The sequence below is a fragment of the Neolamprologus multifasciatus genome, chromosome 17, assembly GCF_963576455.1.
Source record: "Neolamprologus multifasciatus chromosome 17, fNeoMul1.2, whole genome shotgun sequence".
NCBI classification, from domain to species: Eukaryota; Metazoa; Chordata; class Actinopteri; order Cichliformes; family Cichlidae; genus Neolamprologus; species Neolamprologus multifasciatus.
The window spans coordinates 28,486,304-28,502,007 of NC_140455.1; the positions used below are offsets into that span (position 1 = coordinate 28,486,304).

Consider the following 15,704-nt stretch of genomic DNA (forward strand, 5'->3'; position numbering starts at 1 on the left):
AGGAGATGAAGCATCGCCAAATGTGTTTCCAAACCGACTTCCTTCCAAGCCAAAGACTAGAAAATATGGTGAAGCATATCTTGCCTTTGGCTTCACCTGCACAAGTGCCAAGGTAGGTCTCCCCTGCAAAATTGGTTTTCCCTGCGTCGGGAGCACACGCTGGGCTCTCCAAATTACGGACAAACAGTATCCCACAGTTGTTTATGTTTTTGAACCCATTTTGCACAGACTGGCAATTTTTGAAAAATGTATTGAGAGCAGTGTTGAATATTATTACACATTATTACAAACATTTTTCTTGTAAAACAAAAGGGGGCCTAGCAAAAGACAGTTTGGGAACCACTGCCCTTATCGCCTGGACCCTTTTAGGGGAACGTAACAATGAACTGGTGCATTGTTGCAATTATGTTCTCATCCTGATCATGCAGATCACACAATCAAAACATGCTGTTTTCCACATGTTACGGTGTCATAGTGGTACAATATTAAGAAATGCTTGGTTCAGTGGCGAGGAGTTTATGGTTATGCAGAAGAGGGGATGTCCCTTCACTCTTTAACCAAATATCATTAGTGTTTAAATACTAGTTCTACTGCATGGTTAGTATCCTTTTGAGTTCTTCCACACCTTCAGAAAAATATTTTATTTACTTTTTTTTTTTTTAATTTGGCCTAACACTTCCTGCAGCAGGTGTTTGATAACTTGGCCCTTGGCCTCGTCGTGTCCCACGGCTGTAAATGACAGCAGTTAAAAGAGCATTAAGGCATCTGGCTAGCCATTAAGTGATGGATAGCTTCCATCGCCGAATACAGCAGCACCCAGGTTTGTGAGTGTGTATGTGTGCACGTGTTTCTGTGTCTGTGGTGTCGTGACGGTGGGATTTTGAAGTTTGAAGAAAAGATTATTCTATATCTGTATATGTGCTTATTAATGGTAATGTGTGTGTGCTGGGCAGACACCATATGCATGGCCATCTGTGTGCAAGTGCGTTGTTATGTCCATATCCAACAGCTATGAACCCATTAGTATTATGTGCAGCAGAGTTGTTATCCACTAGATTTATGATGCATTTACACAAAATCATTCCTGTTTACTGTGTGAATACTTGATACTGTCGTTCCTAAATCTGTATTTTTTCCTTCTTACTTTTCTACACTTCATTTCTTATCAGCAGTGCCCCTTTTCTACATCCATTCCTTTCTTATCTCCCATGCTGTCTCCTTTCCTCTAACCTCTCTTTTCCCCCTAAGGTAGTTTACATAATCATCTTGTCTTGCTGCCATGTACTAGATCTTTATTTCAGAGAGTTTGTGTCTGTGCGTCTGTATGTGTATGTGTGTGTGTACTTACACTATAGGCTTGTTTTTTCTGTGTATGTTTATGCATGTGCATCCATGCAAACGTGCATGAAATCTTCTCTATAGTCTATTTTAAGTACTCTCCCTGAGGGGTGGAGATACTGTACCTGCTGTAAATCCTAAATGAAAGACTTAGTGTCAGCAGGAAAGATAATCAGTCACATGGCAGCTATAACCTATTTATCTATCTAAAAATACTGCTACCAATGGGTTGTCATATTTACCCTCTGTGTTGGGGCACAGACCGTCAGTGTTAAGAGAAACTATATTGCTTTTCCTCTCATTTGTACACTTCTTCACCATTAGCATACTCCGAGAGACATACAGTATATAAAGTAAAGGCAACTAATAATTGGATTGCCTTAATTACTGATTAAAATTTGCTTTAGCTTTGTGTTTATGAGAAAAGATTAAGGCAAGAGACTGTGCACAGTTATCATGTCAGTAGAAGCCACATGAGTGAGGGTCACCCTTTTGTGGCTTACAGTGGGAGCTTGTCTATCTTAAAACCTGATTTATTAGTAAATGAGTTTCATAGTTAGGGAAAAATAAAGCAAGAGCTAAGATCCTTTTGAAGTCTGTCAGGATCATAATAGGAAGCTCCTTTTACAAAACTCTACTGAGCTCATTCCATCCATGGAGTTTAAAAGTTATGTGTGTGTTAGATACAGTGAAAAAAGTATAGAAATGAAGGATTAAATATGACTGGTAATATATGTCTCATTGCTTTGCTCCGCTGACAGATTATAATATCTACAATGATTAAATCTGAAAAACAGACTTTCATAAAAATACATGATATTAAAAAACACAGTGCAAACCCTATAATATAAGGCTCCATGTGTCTCTCACAGCCGACTGCTGCTATATTTTGTCTGACAGCAATTCATGATTAGTGAGGGGTTCTGAGGCGACAGTAATGGGAATCAAAAGATGATAGATTTTGTGCTATTCACACCTTGGCATCCTATTTATCTCAGAGAACACTCCTGTGTTTCTCTTCCTCTGTTTTTAACTATGTACTTACATTCTATTTCTGTGTTTGTGATCACACTACTCAATAACCGTGAAATTATATGCAGGGGTGCACACAAGTGGTCCGCAGGTGCACATTCGCTTTCAAAATAAAAGACACGCACCAGATAAGAAGTTGCAATACGCGTTTGGGTACATAAGATTTTCTGGAGGAGGACAGACATCTTAAAAATGTCGAAGAAGCAAGCTTCTTTAAGCAATTACTTTGGTGTTCCTCCACCTCCAAAGAAATGTCAGAAGGAGTCCAAACCGCAAAAGAAGCGCGTATTCTCGGAAAAGTGGTTGCAGGAGGTGAGCTGGCTTCAAATAAATGATGAACGCACAGAGATGTGGTGCAGAATATGGCGTGAAAATCCCACTCTAGCAGACAAAAACTGTGCCTTTTATATTTACGCAAACGCGGTTTGCAACTTCTTATCTGGTGCGCGTTTTTTATTTTGACAGCGAATGCGCACCTGTGGACCACTTATGTGGACCCCTGATTATATAAAATGAAATTAACGTAATAAAACAGGACAACATTTTACTGAGAAAAAACGAGAATATATTTTAAATGAATCTGAAAAACATTATCGTTTAAGATATGGACATTAAAAAAGGACGTTTTTTAAAGGAGATCTGAAAGAGGATACAGAGTTAGCATTCCTCAGATCTTCAGGTTCCACAGCTGAGAGGGCGGGAAGTACAGTCCCGGTCACTCTTGGTGACGCACCACAAATTAGGAACCATTACTATAGTCCTGCCAGAATATCTCAAGCAGCAGGTGTGCACAGGAATTATCACATAAGAGACGTGGACAGGAGCTACAGCATTTAAGGCTTTAAAACTAGTAAAATCTCAAAAGCAATTCTAAAACTCACTGGTAGCCAGTGAAGGGCAGTTGGGGTAATGTGGTCACTTCTCTTAGTACTATAAAAGTCTGGTAGCAGCATTTTAAATCAGCTGCAGTCTTCTGATGTTTTGAATGCTGAGATCTGGGTAAAGTGAACTGCAGCAGTCTAGTCTGATAGCGATAAAAGCATGGATGACCTTTTCTGCAGCCTGCAGAAGAAAGAAATTATCTTGTCTTGGCTTGCTGTCTCATTCCAGAAATACACCACTTTTCATAATCTTAGTAAAAAAAAAAAACACACTCACACACACATGTTTTTGAGCATTATTAAATAAGATACCCAGACTAGACCAGAGACTAATGATGCTGCTTTTGCTGTGGCGTCTGTGAGCAGTTCACAGCTGACACGAATAACCATAGCAAGACAGGGAAGGCAAGACTGAACGGAATGAACATGGAAACATGAGACCTGCACAACAAGACAGGAAACAGAGGAACATGATGCAGGAGTGGAGGAGAGGCAGACGAGAGGGAGCGAGGGAACACGAGGGAGAGAGAGACATGACTGGCTGGGGGAACATGGCACAAGAACTCATACAAACACAAACACAGACGCGCAGAGGGCAATGACACAAGGGGAAATTACTAAATAATCAAGGAACTAAACAGGGACCATAAGAAACTCAAAACAGGATAACCAGGCACTCTGGAAATAAACTTAAGACTAGTAAAGAGAACGTATACATCGATCATAATAGAAAACGACAAAAAACACAGGAAAACTGGAAACACTGGGTTAAATGACCCAGGACCAAGACAGCCCTAGAGTTGGTTGTGTGGGGAAATCCGAGTACATCTGCATTTTCTGAAATACTCAGACCAGCCTGTTTGGCACCATCCACCATGCCACATGCAAAGTCATTTAAATTGCTTTTCTTCACTATTCTGATGCCCATTTTAAACTTCAGCAGCTCTTTTTCACCATATATAAATGCCTAAATGAATTGAGTTCCTGACATTGATTGACTGACAACTGTGTTAACAAGCAGCTGAAGAGGTGTACCTAATAAAGTGACTGATGAAGATGAGATATGACACATGAACTGTAAATAATTAGAAAAATAAAAAGAGAAGATTAACGCATTATTAACAATTATTGATTTATTTTTTTTTTGTTTAGTTTTAGCAGAGTTGTAGATGCTAATAAAATAAGAGTCTCAAGAGCATGTTAGAAATTTCACTCACAGATGAATGTAATGTAATAAACATATTTAATGCTGCCCTATAGATTAAGCTTTTCCACCTTGGATGCCTTCTGAAAGCGCATATCTGTCATGCTCACAAATCATGTTAAACTAATGGGCGGTTTTCCACTTAATTTGCCAAGCAAATTAAAGCTGCAAAGAAGATAACTCCTATTGATTTCACTGTCTTTTTCCTCTACTGTCACCACATTTGTATGGTGGTTTTGATCAGTTTTGCTTCATATCTACATTGATTAGTGTGATTCCTGGGACTCATTAGCAAGGTTGTATATTTTCATGATCTGCTTCAGTTAGCAGAAAGAGACAGTTCCTTTTCTCGTAAGTGCTGCTCCTCATCAAGCTGTGCCATTTACCCGTAGTGTGTGGGGGAGAAGCATTGTCACTTCTGTCAGTCCACCAAATTGTAGTTTATTTCAGGAGGCAACGATGGGAAGCAGAGAAAAAGACTGACACTTTGCTGTAATGGGATTGAAAAGGATGATAGATGGTCTCATTCACACTTCGACATGCTCTGTTTAGCCTGACCATGAATCCAAAGACACATTGTCCATAGACGCCGAGCCACATATACTGCAGACAACATAAGATCATCAGGAAAACTGTTGGTGTTCATCATCAGTCCACAGATGAAAGAACAGAAGGAAAGTTTCAGACTTTGCTTATGGTTAAAAACTTTTGTATTATGACAAATAGTCTGATTGCAGTGATACAGATCCCTTTTAATGTTTTCTTATAGCACAAACTGATGTTTTTTTTTTTTTATGAGAAAGCATCTAATTGTACACTATTTTCCAAAATTGCTGAAGTTTTACGAGCCTGCTCGAAAACTCATTAAAAAGGCATTTGAAATGTGTGTTCAAGAAAAGAATCTGTAGTCTTTTTTTTTTTTGTTAGCAAGCTCACGGCAGCAGAAGTAGTCAATCAGCCCACTTGCTATGTAATGTAATGCTTGTCATTTCTTTCCACTCTCTTTGTTGCCATCGTTGTGTCTTCCCAGCCAAATGACACAGATGTAAGTATGAATAATTTCTCCTTTCCTCATTTTTCAAAGCATCGCACACCTTTTTTTTCCCTACTGAACCAAATTTAACGTCCTCGGCACCTGCTAAGCTCTGTGAAATCAGCTTCACACCTCAGTTAAAACAGATTACACATTCTCATCCACACAGTCAGAGACATGCTAACATTACTCATGCACAAACTTGCTAACAAGCCACTCAGATCCCTTCACAGGTAGACAGCCCATATCTCACAGAAATTAACAATTTCACACCAACACAGACACGTTTTTTTTCACATACACATGCACTTGTCGACACTGTCGCACTCTCAAGCCTAACACCCCCACAGCCAAACACAGACAGAGCATGTGTCACTCACACAAACATGCCCTAATCTAAGCTCAGATGTCGATTTGATTAAAGAAAAGAAATCTCTCTAACATTGGATTATGGTGAAATAATCACACAGTTTCTTGTCTTGATTTCTTTACTGCCAGTGCTCAAATTTGGAGGGGATTTGTCCTCTTCGCTGTGACAGCTTAGTGAGTATATCTTGCTTTTGAATGACACTGCCATAAAGTGTATTATCATTATTATTATTATTATTATTATAAATATATAAGATTTATTATCTTTTGCTACTATACAAAACTACAAAGGTGAACACTTCATGAATACGTGGTATAAATTATTTAGGTGTCTGTGTTATCTGTGCTCGTGATGTTTGACACAGATGTTTCCTTACATAAGTAATTGGTTCCTCTGTCTCTTACCAGGATATCGAGTGCTATGTGATTGACAATAATGGCTTTGTCCTCATTTCTGAACAGCGCAATAACGTGAGTTCTCACACATGCACTCACAGAATATGGCTGGAGTGCTCCTTAGTCTTTGACTTGATTGTTTGAGAGCCCTTCCACTCTTCAATATTTATTACCTTAAAAGAAAAAAAAGGTGAAAACGGTTAATGTGTTTTTTAACTGTCTTCTCATCCTGTTAAACACTATTAACCAGCCCAACAGAGAACAATATTTAATTTTTTTTAACCAAAGAGCAGTGACATCCTGGGGCAGTGTACCTCTTTTTTACTTTTACATATTTACATTTTCAAATATCAACTTTTTCCCACAGTGACTATCAATAATAACTGTAATCAGTGAACTGAGTCAGAGGTAGTGCTGTACTGTAATGTAGTACACCAATTCAGAGGTGCAAGGAACATTTCTCAGCAGACAATTATGTACAATTTCAAAACACATAAAAACACAACATTGTGATCTTTGATGCCTTTTTTCATCTAACAAGCATTTAAAACCAATTATAAGAAGTGAATGTAGTCCACCACTGCATCCACAAATGCACTAGGTGCAGGGATTCCCAAGATAGGCAAGCGGCTCCAGCAGATCTCAGGAACAACATCCAAGATCTCTGTCCAAAAGCGTAGTCCTAGGAACAGCTAAGATGCTGCGAAAGGACTCTGTAGTCTAACAACTCTTGGAAATCATGATGAATATATCTTTTGGACTAAGTAAAAGAGGGATGATCTCAGTTGTTATCAGCACACAATTTAAAAGCTAGCCTCTATGTTGATATCAGGAGTATTATTACACAAGACATGGTAAACTTGCACATCTGTGAAAGCACCATTAACACTAAATGATATATCTAGACTTATGCACTTATTATGGGTATAATGGCCTGTCTGCAGTCCAGATCTTATGTCCATTGAAAACATAGTTATGTTAGAAAAATGCTATGATCAAATTCAGGTTCACTGCATAGCTTTCAACAAGGATAATAGTTTAGCAGCTGGTCTTTTTCAGTCAATTAGAGATTGCCAGTTTTTGCATTTTGCATTGTACACAACAGCCTAAGGTTTTCGTAACTGGGAGTTTATTGTGACTAAATGCTCGATCATGCAGTTCGCACAGAGGTGAAAGTGGACAGGAGATCACAGAAGTGAACTTATATTTCCTCTATCAGATTATTGGGACTTGAGTTTTTTATGTTCTGCCACACTGATTTTTTTAGACTTCTTTCTTCTCTCCTTCTTGTTAGGCGGGAAGGTTCTTTGGCGAGATTGATGGCTCAGTGATGACCACATTGATCAGGATGGGCATGTTCAAAAGGTAATGCCTGGTTGTCATTCCTCGCCTGATTGACTGGTTGAACGGCCATCCTGAGAGAATCTGCGGTTTTCTCACTCTGTGTGAAGTGCCACTTCATGGGTCCTGTGTCTCCGAACGAATATCTGGCTCGTAATTGCAATTGTGTCAGCCCCATGCTGTTTTGCGATCAGGTTTTAATTGTAATTGTGTAATTATCTTAATCAGGGTGGCAGTTTGCAAATGTTTTCCTTTTGTTTTTTGGTTCTTAGATACCTAAACAGTGCATTAGTATGCATGCAGTGTAATGGTACAGTCTCTCTCCTATGCTCTCTGCATGCGCCCGTCTGACTCGTGTTTGTGATTAAGCTGTCCGTGCCTTTCCTTTTTGCTCCCCTTTGAGTTTGAGGGCTTGGGATGTTTTTTTTCTTCACGCTTAGTTTTTGCCCATCTTTGATGTTTGAAATCTCCTGAGTGATGTGCTATTTTTAAACAGCTAAAAGATTTCGTCATGCTTCATTTGACACAGGATATTACATAACTAGTTTTGAGCGTGGATGATCTTTAGTAGCAATGTGAGCATATTTACACTCTGTGATTTTCTGTATTTATGTGTTCTTGTGTTTGACGACTGCGTACAAAAAAACAACAAAAATAATTAGTTGTCTGAAAAGTAATTCTAGTGTTGGGATCATTGTAAGTTACAATAGCTTTCAGGGATTCTGTAAAGGTTAAGCTCAGCCAAACATGTGTGGTAGTCTGGAGGGGGGTCAGGGAATCAATGTGGGTCGATACTGCCAGAAGAGCAACACTGTGTGCTTGTTTGTGTGCTCATGTTTCCTTAGGGTATCCTTGTTCGACTACCAGGCCATGTGTAAGATGAACTCACACTCTGTCAGCAGCGCACGTCCACTTCTCAGTGTATGTACAGTGAAGTCTCTCCCTATACAGATATATTCCCAAAATCAGTTCTCTGTTAAATAGAATTTGTCCATCTATCTCTTCAGCCGTTCTACGGTTTGGCTTCAGCCTTCAAGTGGTTCCTCTCCAACTTCCTACTGTAAGTGTTGCTAGGGGCAACCTGGATTGGCTAGGCAGTTTTTGCTACATTGTCCGATATCCTATACTATGTAGTATATACTCTACAAAGGTACACTATTTTGTGCACTCATGTTACTTATTAACATCACCAGTTTTGCCCAATTTAAAATTTAAAATTTACAATGTTGCTAGCAAAGTTAAACCATAAATTTTAAAAAAAAACTTACCTGAAAAGCTATTCAAAGATTCTTTATTGTCAAATAACTAAATTCTGTGCAGTAGTTTGCAGCTTAAAACCGGACAGTATTTAAAACACAGATGGATGCACAATAAATAAATATATATAATAGAGAAACAATTAAATTCCAAATTAAAAATGATTAACATAAGCTCTCAGCTGCCTGGATCGCTGTCCAGAAATCAGAGATAGTGTTAACCGATTATCCTCCATTAACAGATGGAAAAAATGTTTTTTTCTAATGTTTTTACACACAACATTATAAATACACAACTGTAGTTATTAAATCTAATTAAAGTAACATTTTAGCAATTTTCTGTTAAGAAAATTAGCCTCAGTATTTTTTCCATGTTTACTTGGTAGGGATAAAGTCACTTGATAAATCTAACAGCCTAAATAAAAGAGCAGGTTGTTTATCCAGTTAGGAGGGAAAAAAACAACCACCAAAGCTAACAATTTCTGCTGAATAACTTGAGGACCCATTTTAGTATTCCCATGACACAACTTTGGGTCCTGGCCCAGTTTTGGAAGGCTGCATGCAATATGCTTCCAGTCTGCTTTAGTCTATAATGATAGCCACCTAACTGACTTCCACTCTCCTCTTTTCTCTCTCTTTTGTAAGATTTCTCCTGGAGTTCAATATCTGTGGCTTCTGGCACACGGAGCATTTTGCTGACGGTGAGCTCACATTCAGAATAAATGTGGCTAATTAAGGCTGAGCCCTCTTTCTTTGTATCTCGTGTGTGTCATCTCTATTTTGTAAATTAACACAACCCTCAGAGCACCTCTGGATGACTGTAATGCTTGGTTTATAAACCAATTCTTAAAAAAACATCATTCATCACTAAACCTGTCAATCAAATAGTCCTTATTATCAGCATCCTTTGATACAGCCAAGCATTCTTTTAGGTGTGCTTTATTTTTTATATTATACTTCAGACCAAGAAAAGTATTTACTGTGTCTGTTACATAAGTGGATTTCAGTGGGAGCAGACACATCTGGTAAGTCCCTCAAAACAAGAGTCAGGCATAAATTTGTACTGAAGTTAATGCAATTCTAAAGAAGTCAAACAAAAACATGGCTCAGAACAAGATAAGACATTTTGACAAGCCATTATGGCTCTCTCTGGTTTTAGTCCTATCATACGCAGCAAGCTAGGGATTATTTGGCTTACTGAAGAAGCAGCAATAAAAGGCTGATGTGTGAAGAATTGAGATGTTAGACCTTCGATTTCCTGTCACAGACTCTCAGCCTGTCAGTCACCAGCAAAATGTCACGCATACACTTTAACACACAAGCTCTGTTATAATTCTCATCTCGAAACATGACCCCTGTCTATTTCTCTATTAGCCTCAGTTCATAAGAAAAAAGGGGACATCCTGCAGCCGTGTGACACCGAGTACCCCAGCTTTGTTTATGAGCCGTCAGTCAAAGAGACCAACAGCATTATTAAGTGTGGACGATGCCAGAAGTAAGCGCACGCTCACGCACACTTATGCACGCAGAAATAGCAGTGTAGTCCTCTCTAAGCCCTACACCAGTCATATTAAATTGTTCCTCCAGAATCCATTTTCTACGGCTTTGCTCTGCTTTGCATACTGAGAGCAGTTTGTATTAATACGAGAGTGGCAGAAAGAGGGAAATAAGTAGAAAGGAACTGATTTAGATCATGGTGTGTGGGGTTATGGAAAGACTGAGAAGCGGAGAAGGGAGAGTGACTCTTTGGAAAGCAGTGAAAGTATTAGGAGAGGTGAATAAAAAAAAGTACAGGGACTGGGGAGGGGTGAGTGACAGAAACAAAGATGGAAAAGCACTAGGAGATGGGCCGGGGGGTGGGGGGTAGAGTAAAAAGAGGAAAGCATCACTGGGTTGTCACCATAGGCTGAGTGTGATCACCCTCATGAGGCTAATGGTGGTATAACACAGCACAGCTACACGTGGACCACACTCTCCATGATAGTTTTTGAGTAATGCTGTTAATATAATGACTACCCTAACCCCATGACACATGTGTTTTTGTCTGTTTCACACTTTTCCTTTTTGTTTATTTCAGGATGTTTGTAGTGCAGCAGATACCAGAGAGCAACCTGTTGATGCTGGTGGTGCAAGCAGACTGTGACTGCTCCAAACAGTATCCACCCATCACCCTGGAGCCAGAGGAAGTCAGATATATCCTGTGATGTTTATATTCATGGATCACGTGAATCATGTTCACATAAAGTTTGCTTGTTTTAACCTAACTGCAGCATCACGCTGCCAATACACTGAGTCAATCTGGGCACACTTTGTAGACCTACAGTACCTACAGTACAGACTCTTTATTCTAACATGTGTATTAATTAAGCATGCTGGCCTAAATCATTGTGTTTCTTTAACTGACTCAACCAGCCGCACTGTTAAGTTAGATTCCAGGTGTGAGCCTGCCATGTCATATCTTTAAAATGTTTATACTGCATGTCTTTAGTGGTAATATTTGAATGAGCGTGCAGGAAAATCATACTATGCTTCTGTTGCTGCTCCTTGACCCCGCTGTACATAACTCGTCAGTTAAGTGTGACAGGATGAAGTCTCAAAAGGTTCGCAGACGCCCCGAGTCTTGCCACTCTTATCACGCACAGGTCAGCATTTTACCACACCATGACACATCAAAAAACACGTATATTCATGCAGCCCTGTTAAAGCATAAATATTACAATAATAAGTACTATAAAAACTTCTCAAATGTCAAAGCTGAGCGGTTTTTCCTTCTTAAGTTGATGCCTGCAAAAAAAACTAGACAAACAAAACAAAGTAGGGACACCCACTGTAAATGTTTTGGAACTGAGGAGATCAGTTGCTGCACTTTTGAAAGAGAAATTAATTCCCATTTTTGGTTGATGTAAGGTTTCAGCTGCTCTGCAGCTTGGAGCCTCTTTTGTTATCTTTTTCTTTTACAGTGCACCAAATGCTTTTATTTGGTGACAGATTCTCACTGTGGGCAAACTACTGTTTTTTTTTATTTGTAAATGCAGCTACAAAGTGTGTTCTCTGATGAAGGTTTTCAGAAGTGTTCCCACTTCCATGCAGCAATTTTGACTACACAATCTGTGTTTTCGATACAGAGCCTGAAGAGCATTCAGTGTTGGTTTTCTGCTTTGTCTAGTTTTTCAGAATCTATTTAAAGATATGTTACTGTATATGAAAAAGTTCTCTGCAAGTTTACATTATGAAACATTGCTCTTAAGTTAATCACCCAGACTGTTCAATCCTACCTGTCTTTACTGATGAAAAAGTCTCTAGGATGCTCTTTTTACACCTATTCATGTTACTAATTGACCTCATTAGTTGTGAGATCTTATAAAACTTTTCTAGTATTTTTGCTGTCTGGCTTGACCTTTTTGAAACACGTTACTGGCATCAAATTCTAAATGAGCATATATTATGTTAAGAAATAATAAAATAGTTGAATAAATAAAACATATTTTGAGCTATCACCCATTTCTTTATATTTTGTTTCCAAGGAGGAAGACTTTGTTGTAATTTTTTAAGTGGTCATAAGCAAAGGCCTTCCCATTTTCCTGACTCAAGATTTTTGCACATTACTTTATTTCATTCAATATTCAATATTTTGTCTTTGTACTAGTTTTAATTTACCTTTTCAGAGCATCTTTGTGTTTTTGAAAATTGTGCATGTGTTTAAACATGCATGCATAAAACCAGCATTCTTCTCTTGTCTTACTCAACTGCTTCTGTGGCCTTAAATGATTTTCTGTTTGAATACATCACATTTTCGTCAATGCTTGGTAGCAAATTGAAGACTCGCCAGATGAAATTATTTTCTGCTTTGTCTCTGCAGGAGAACGCCGATGACTGTGGAGGAGCCTCTTTTATATCTCCGTCAACCTCTGTTTTCTTCATGTGTCTCCTTTTTGCTGCTGTTGTTTCCTGATGACGGATAACTTCGCTCTTTTATGCTTCATCATATAAAGGAGAAGACGACAAAAACTGAAATCCTTGAGTGGATTTTTTTTAAACTACTGAACAGATTCTGCACATTTTGCTCACAAAGGCGACAGACGCAATCTCTGTTTAAGGACCTTGGATGTTATGAGCATTTGCTGTTTAACTTCAGAGAATTACATTTGAACTAAAAGCTGCAAAAAAGAGAACTTGCTGTACTGTTGTTGCTATGGATACTTTTTTCATTTGTTATTTTCTTATGCTCCACATTGTATCTCTGAACGAAAAGGGACTGAAGGGTGACGGCTAGCTGTGATGGGCGTTAGTGAATAAGAAGTAACGATTCACACGGTACAACATGAAAAAGCGAAAAGAGAAAAACATGCATTATTCAATTCCCATATCCCAATGAGCTGTGTGTTTATCCACACACATGCATATTATATATGCGTTGGATACACCCACTAAACACATCTAATGCATTATCTGCAGACTTTTATAAATGCAGAATAGCCAGTGTGAAGAGGGCTGCAGTAGGGGGATACAGGGAGGCACTGTTGTGTTGCTAATGAGTCACGTTAATAATGGACAGGCAGGCACAATTGGACTCAGTGGATAATTATCTGTGTAAAATTAATATGCAATAAAGTAAACTAGAATGGAGTTGTCAGCGTTTATGGGAACTATGTTTTCACTTTTTATTTCCATCCTATAAATGTATGTTTCTGTGACTATTATTTTTACATATCTGTCTGCCTTTTTTTTTGTCTTTTGTCTCTCTGTACATACCGTAACTAATTATGTATGTCTGGGCGTTGTTTACATCTGGGCTGTAAATGCTGAAATGATAAATGAGCTGAAGATCGTCACACTCTAAAAAGGAAATGTCTAACTTTTCACATTAAAACAATGAATACATGCATTTGCAATGTATTTGGCACCAAGGATTTACATTTTTGAAAAGATCTACAAATGTTTTTGCGATTAAGAAATATTTATAGTTTTTTTAATATGGTTTATGAACGCTCTTCTTAAGCCTTTTTTTTCTTCATTTAAAATGTAACTTTTATAGCAATGCTCGCTATTATAGCTCAGTCACTAAAAATAAAATGTCACAGTAATAAAAATGTAATCTCAGTGTCAATTAGCACTATACAACTAACTGCATATGATATTTTTGTATGTATTTGCCTGTATGTTTTATATTTTGCACTTTTTGCTGAGCACTTAAATGCATTTTTGGCTCTGAGTGTCTGTGTAGCCTTTTCTACACCCATTTTTAATTGCCTCTCAAAGCACACATATAAGTTAATCTTAAGTTTCTGAGAGTTAATTATTTAGCTGTTCTGGTTTTCTTTGTACTCTCCACGGGTTGACATTGCCACATCTATGGCTCTAATTTGTACTGTGTAAATAAAATTATAAATTTGGGTTTTGTTGTTTATCTGCTTAAAACAAAAACTTGAGTAATTTATTTTGGCCACATAAAGGTAAATGGATAACAGTTATCAAAATTATGACTTTATTGATAAGTGGATTCAATCCTTCAGTTCTGGCTACTGACAACCTGAGATTTCTTTTTTTGTAATATATATAAAAGAAATTACTCTAACTGGAATTTTAGTGATAGTCAAAGCTTTGTATTCAAAATCCTGTCCATTCATCACAGGTCTAGCGCAGATAGACAGAAAACAAAGAAAATCTACACTCACACCCAACTTAAAACCTCCAGTTAAGCATGCACGTCTGAGTACTGTGGGGGGATCCCACAGCATCCAGAATGGCAAATGTAGAACATAAAACATTATATAGAAAGGCCCCAGCGGACCAGGAGGCACAAAAGAGGAAGCTTCTTACTTTCAAGTGACACTGCTAATCACTGCATCTTCATACTAATAAAATATATTTAATTTGATGTGTAAAAGAACCGTTTTCTAATACCACCAGTAGACACATGGCGGTTTTAGGGAATATTAATTCATCCTCCTGACCACCAATGCAATATTAGCATTATTTTTAATTTTTTTTTCTCTCTAGTGAATTGTCAATTAAAATTTCTAAAATTGCTGCATTCAGCCTCTTGCTTCACAGCTCATTTGATATTATTTAAATACCTAAACAAGTAAACTGCGGACAAATATGGTCATGCAATGTTCCGAGTTTCACTCTGAAATCTATACCACTCAGGGGTTCTGATACGACAGCCTGGCAGTTTTGGTGATCAGATCCCAACAAACTAAATATGGGGCAAAGACTGCGTTTGTCTAGTGCAAAGTGGAAAACATTAACAATGCTGGGGGAATACCCCACATATATTATATTCCAAGCTCTCTTGTTGAATAAATACAGTAGCGATTAAAAGAAAAGCATGAGTTTGTCCTAGTGCTCACACACAACAGTCTTTATAATCTCCTGTATTGTCAGTAAGGATGTGACGGTAGATTGGCATAATTATAACACACATATATTCTGTGTCTCTTCACATTATATTTTTTCCTGTGTGAAACTAAAAAAAAAAAAAAGACAGAAGTGTATTTCTCTGTGTGTCATTTTTTTTGTGGTAGTTTTACATCATCATTCAAACTCTGCAAAGCCCTGGAGGTTTTGATCTCTTTTAACTTTCCCTGATGACTATAGCATTGTAACAAAAAGCAGTTTATTGTACTAGAAAGTCTTCCCTTCATATAAATCGGGTAAAAGCCAGACTTGAGAATATTCTCAAAAGCAAGTAAATTGTGGGACATCGTCTCAAGGCTATAAAAAAGGGGCCATATAATTAAAATTGATGTCACGCATGCTATAAATCATAAGTAAAGCAAGAGGATGTATAAACATGTAAACTGTTTGATAAGTTTTGCTTTTTTAACACGGTGGGCTTTTGTTTCACAGTC

The 15,704-nt window shown here is 38.0% G+C and overlaps 1 protein-coding gene across 10 annotated transcripts in view; it reads left to right on the forward strand.

Annotated features, from left to right (window-relative positions):
• cacna2d4a (calcium channel, voltage-dependent, alpha 2/delta subunit 4a) overlaps window positions 1–14,244 on the forward strand; it is a 110,038-nt gene extending 95,794 nt beyond the window's left edge. For 6 of the 10 annotated variants that reach the window (XM_085137905.1, XM_085137906.1, XM_085137904.1 and 3 more), the window contains 11 exons: window positions 5,486–5,500; window positions 5,987–6,031; window positions 6,266–6,328; window positions 7,548–7,618; window positions 8,440–8,515; window positions 8,602–8,654; window positions 9,496–9,551; window positions 10,225–10,345; window positions 10,928–11,048; window positions 11,415–11,492; window positions 12,710–14,244. In XM_085137905.1, coding sequence (XP_084994031.1) covers window positions 5,486–5,500; window positions 5,987–6,031; window positions 6,266–6,328; window positions 7,548–7,618; window positions 8,440–8,515; window positions 8,602–8,654; window positions 9,496–9,551; window positions 10,225–10,345; window positions 10,928–11,048; window positions 11,415–11,492; window positions 12,710–12,802 — 792 coding nt within the window. In that variant the 3' untranslated portion in view covers window positions 12,803–14,244. Of the gene's footprint in view, window positions 1–5,485; window positions 5,501–5,986; window positions 6,032–6,265; window positions 6,329–7,547; window positions 7,619–8,439; window positions 8,845–9,495; window positions 9,552–10,224; window positions 10,346–10,927; window positions 11,049–11,414; window positions 11,493–12,709 lie in introns of those variants that run through there. The other 4 variants (XM_085137903.1, XR_014870193.1, XM_085137909.1 and 1 more) reach the window with 4 other exon arrangements.
• The last annotated feature ends 1,460 nt before the right edge of the window (window positions 14,245–15,704 follow it).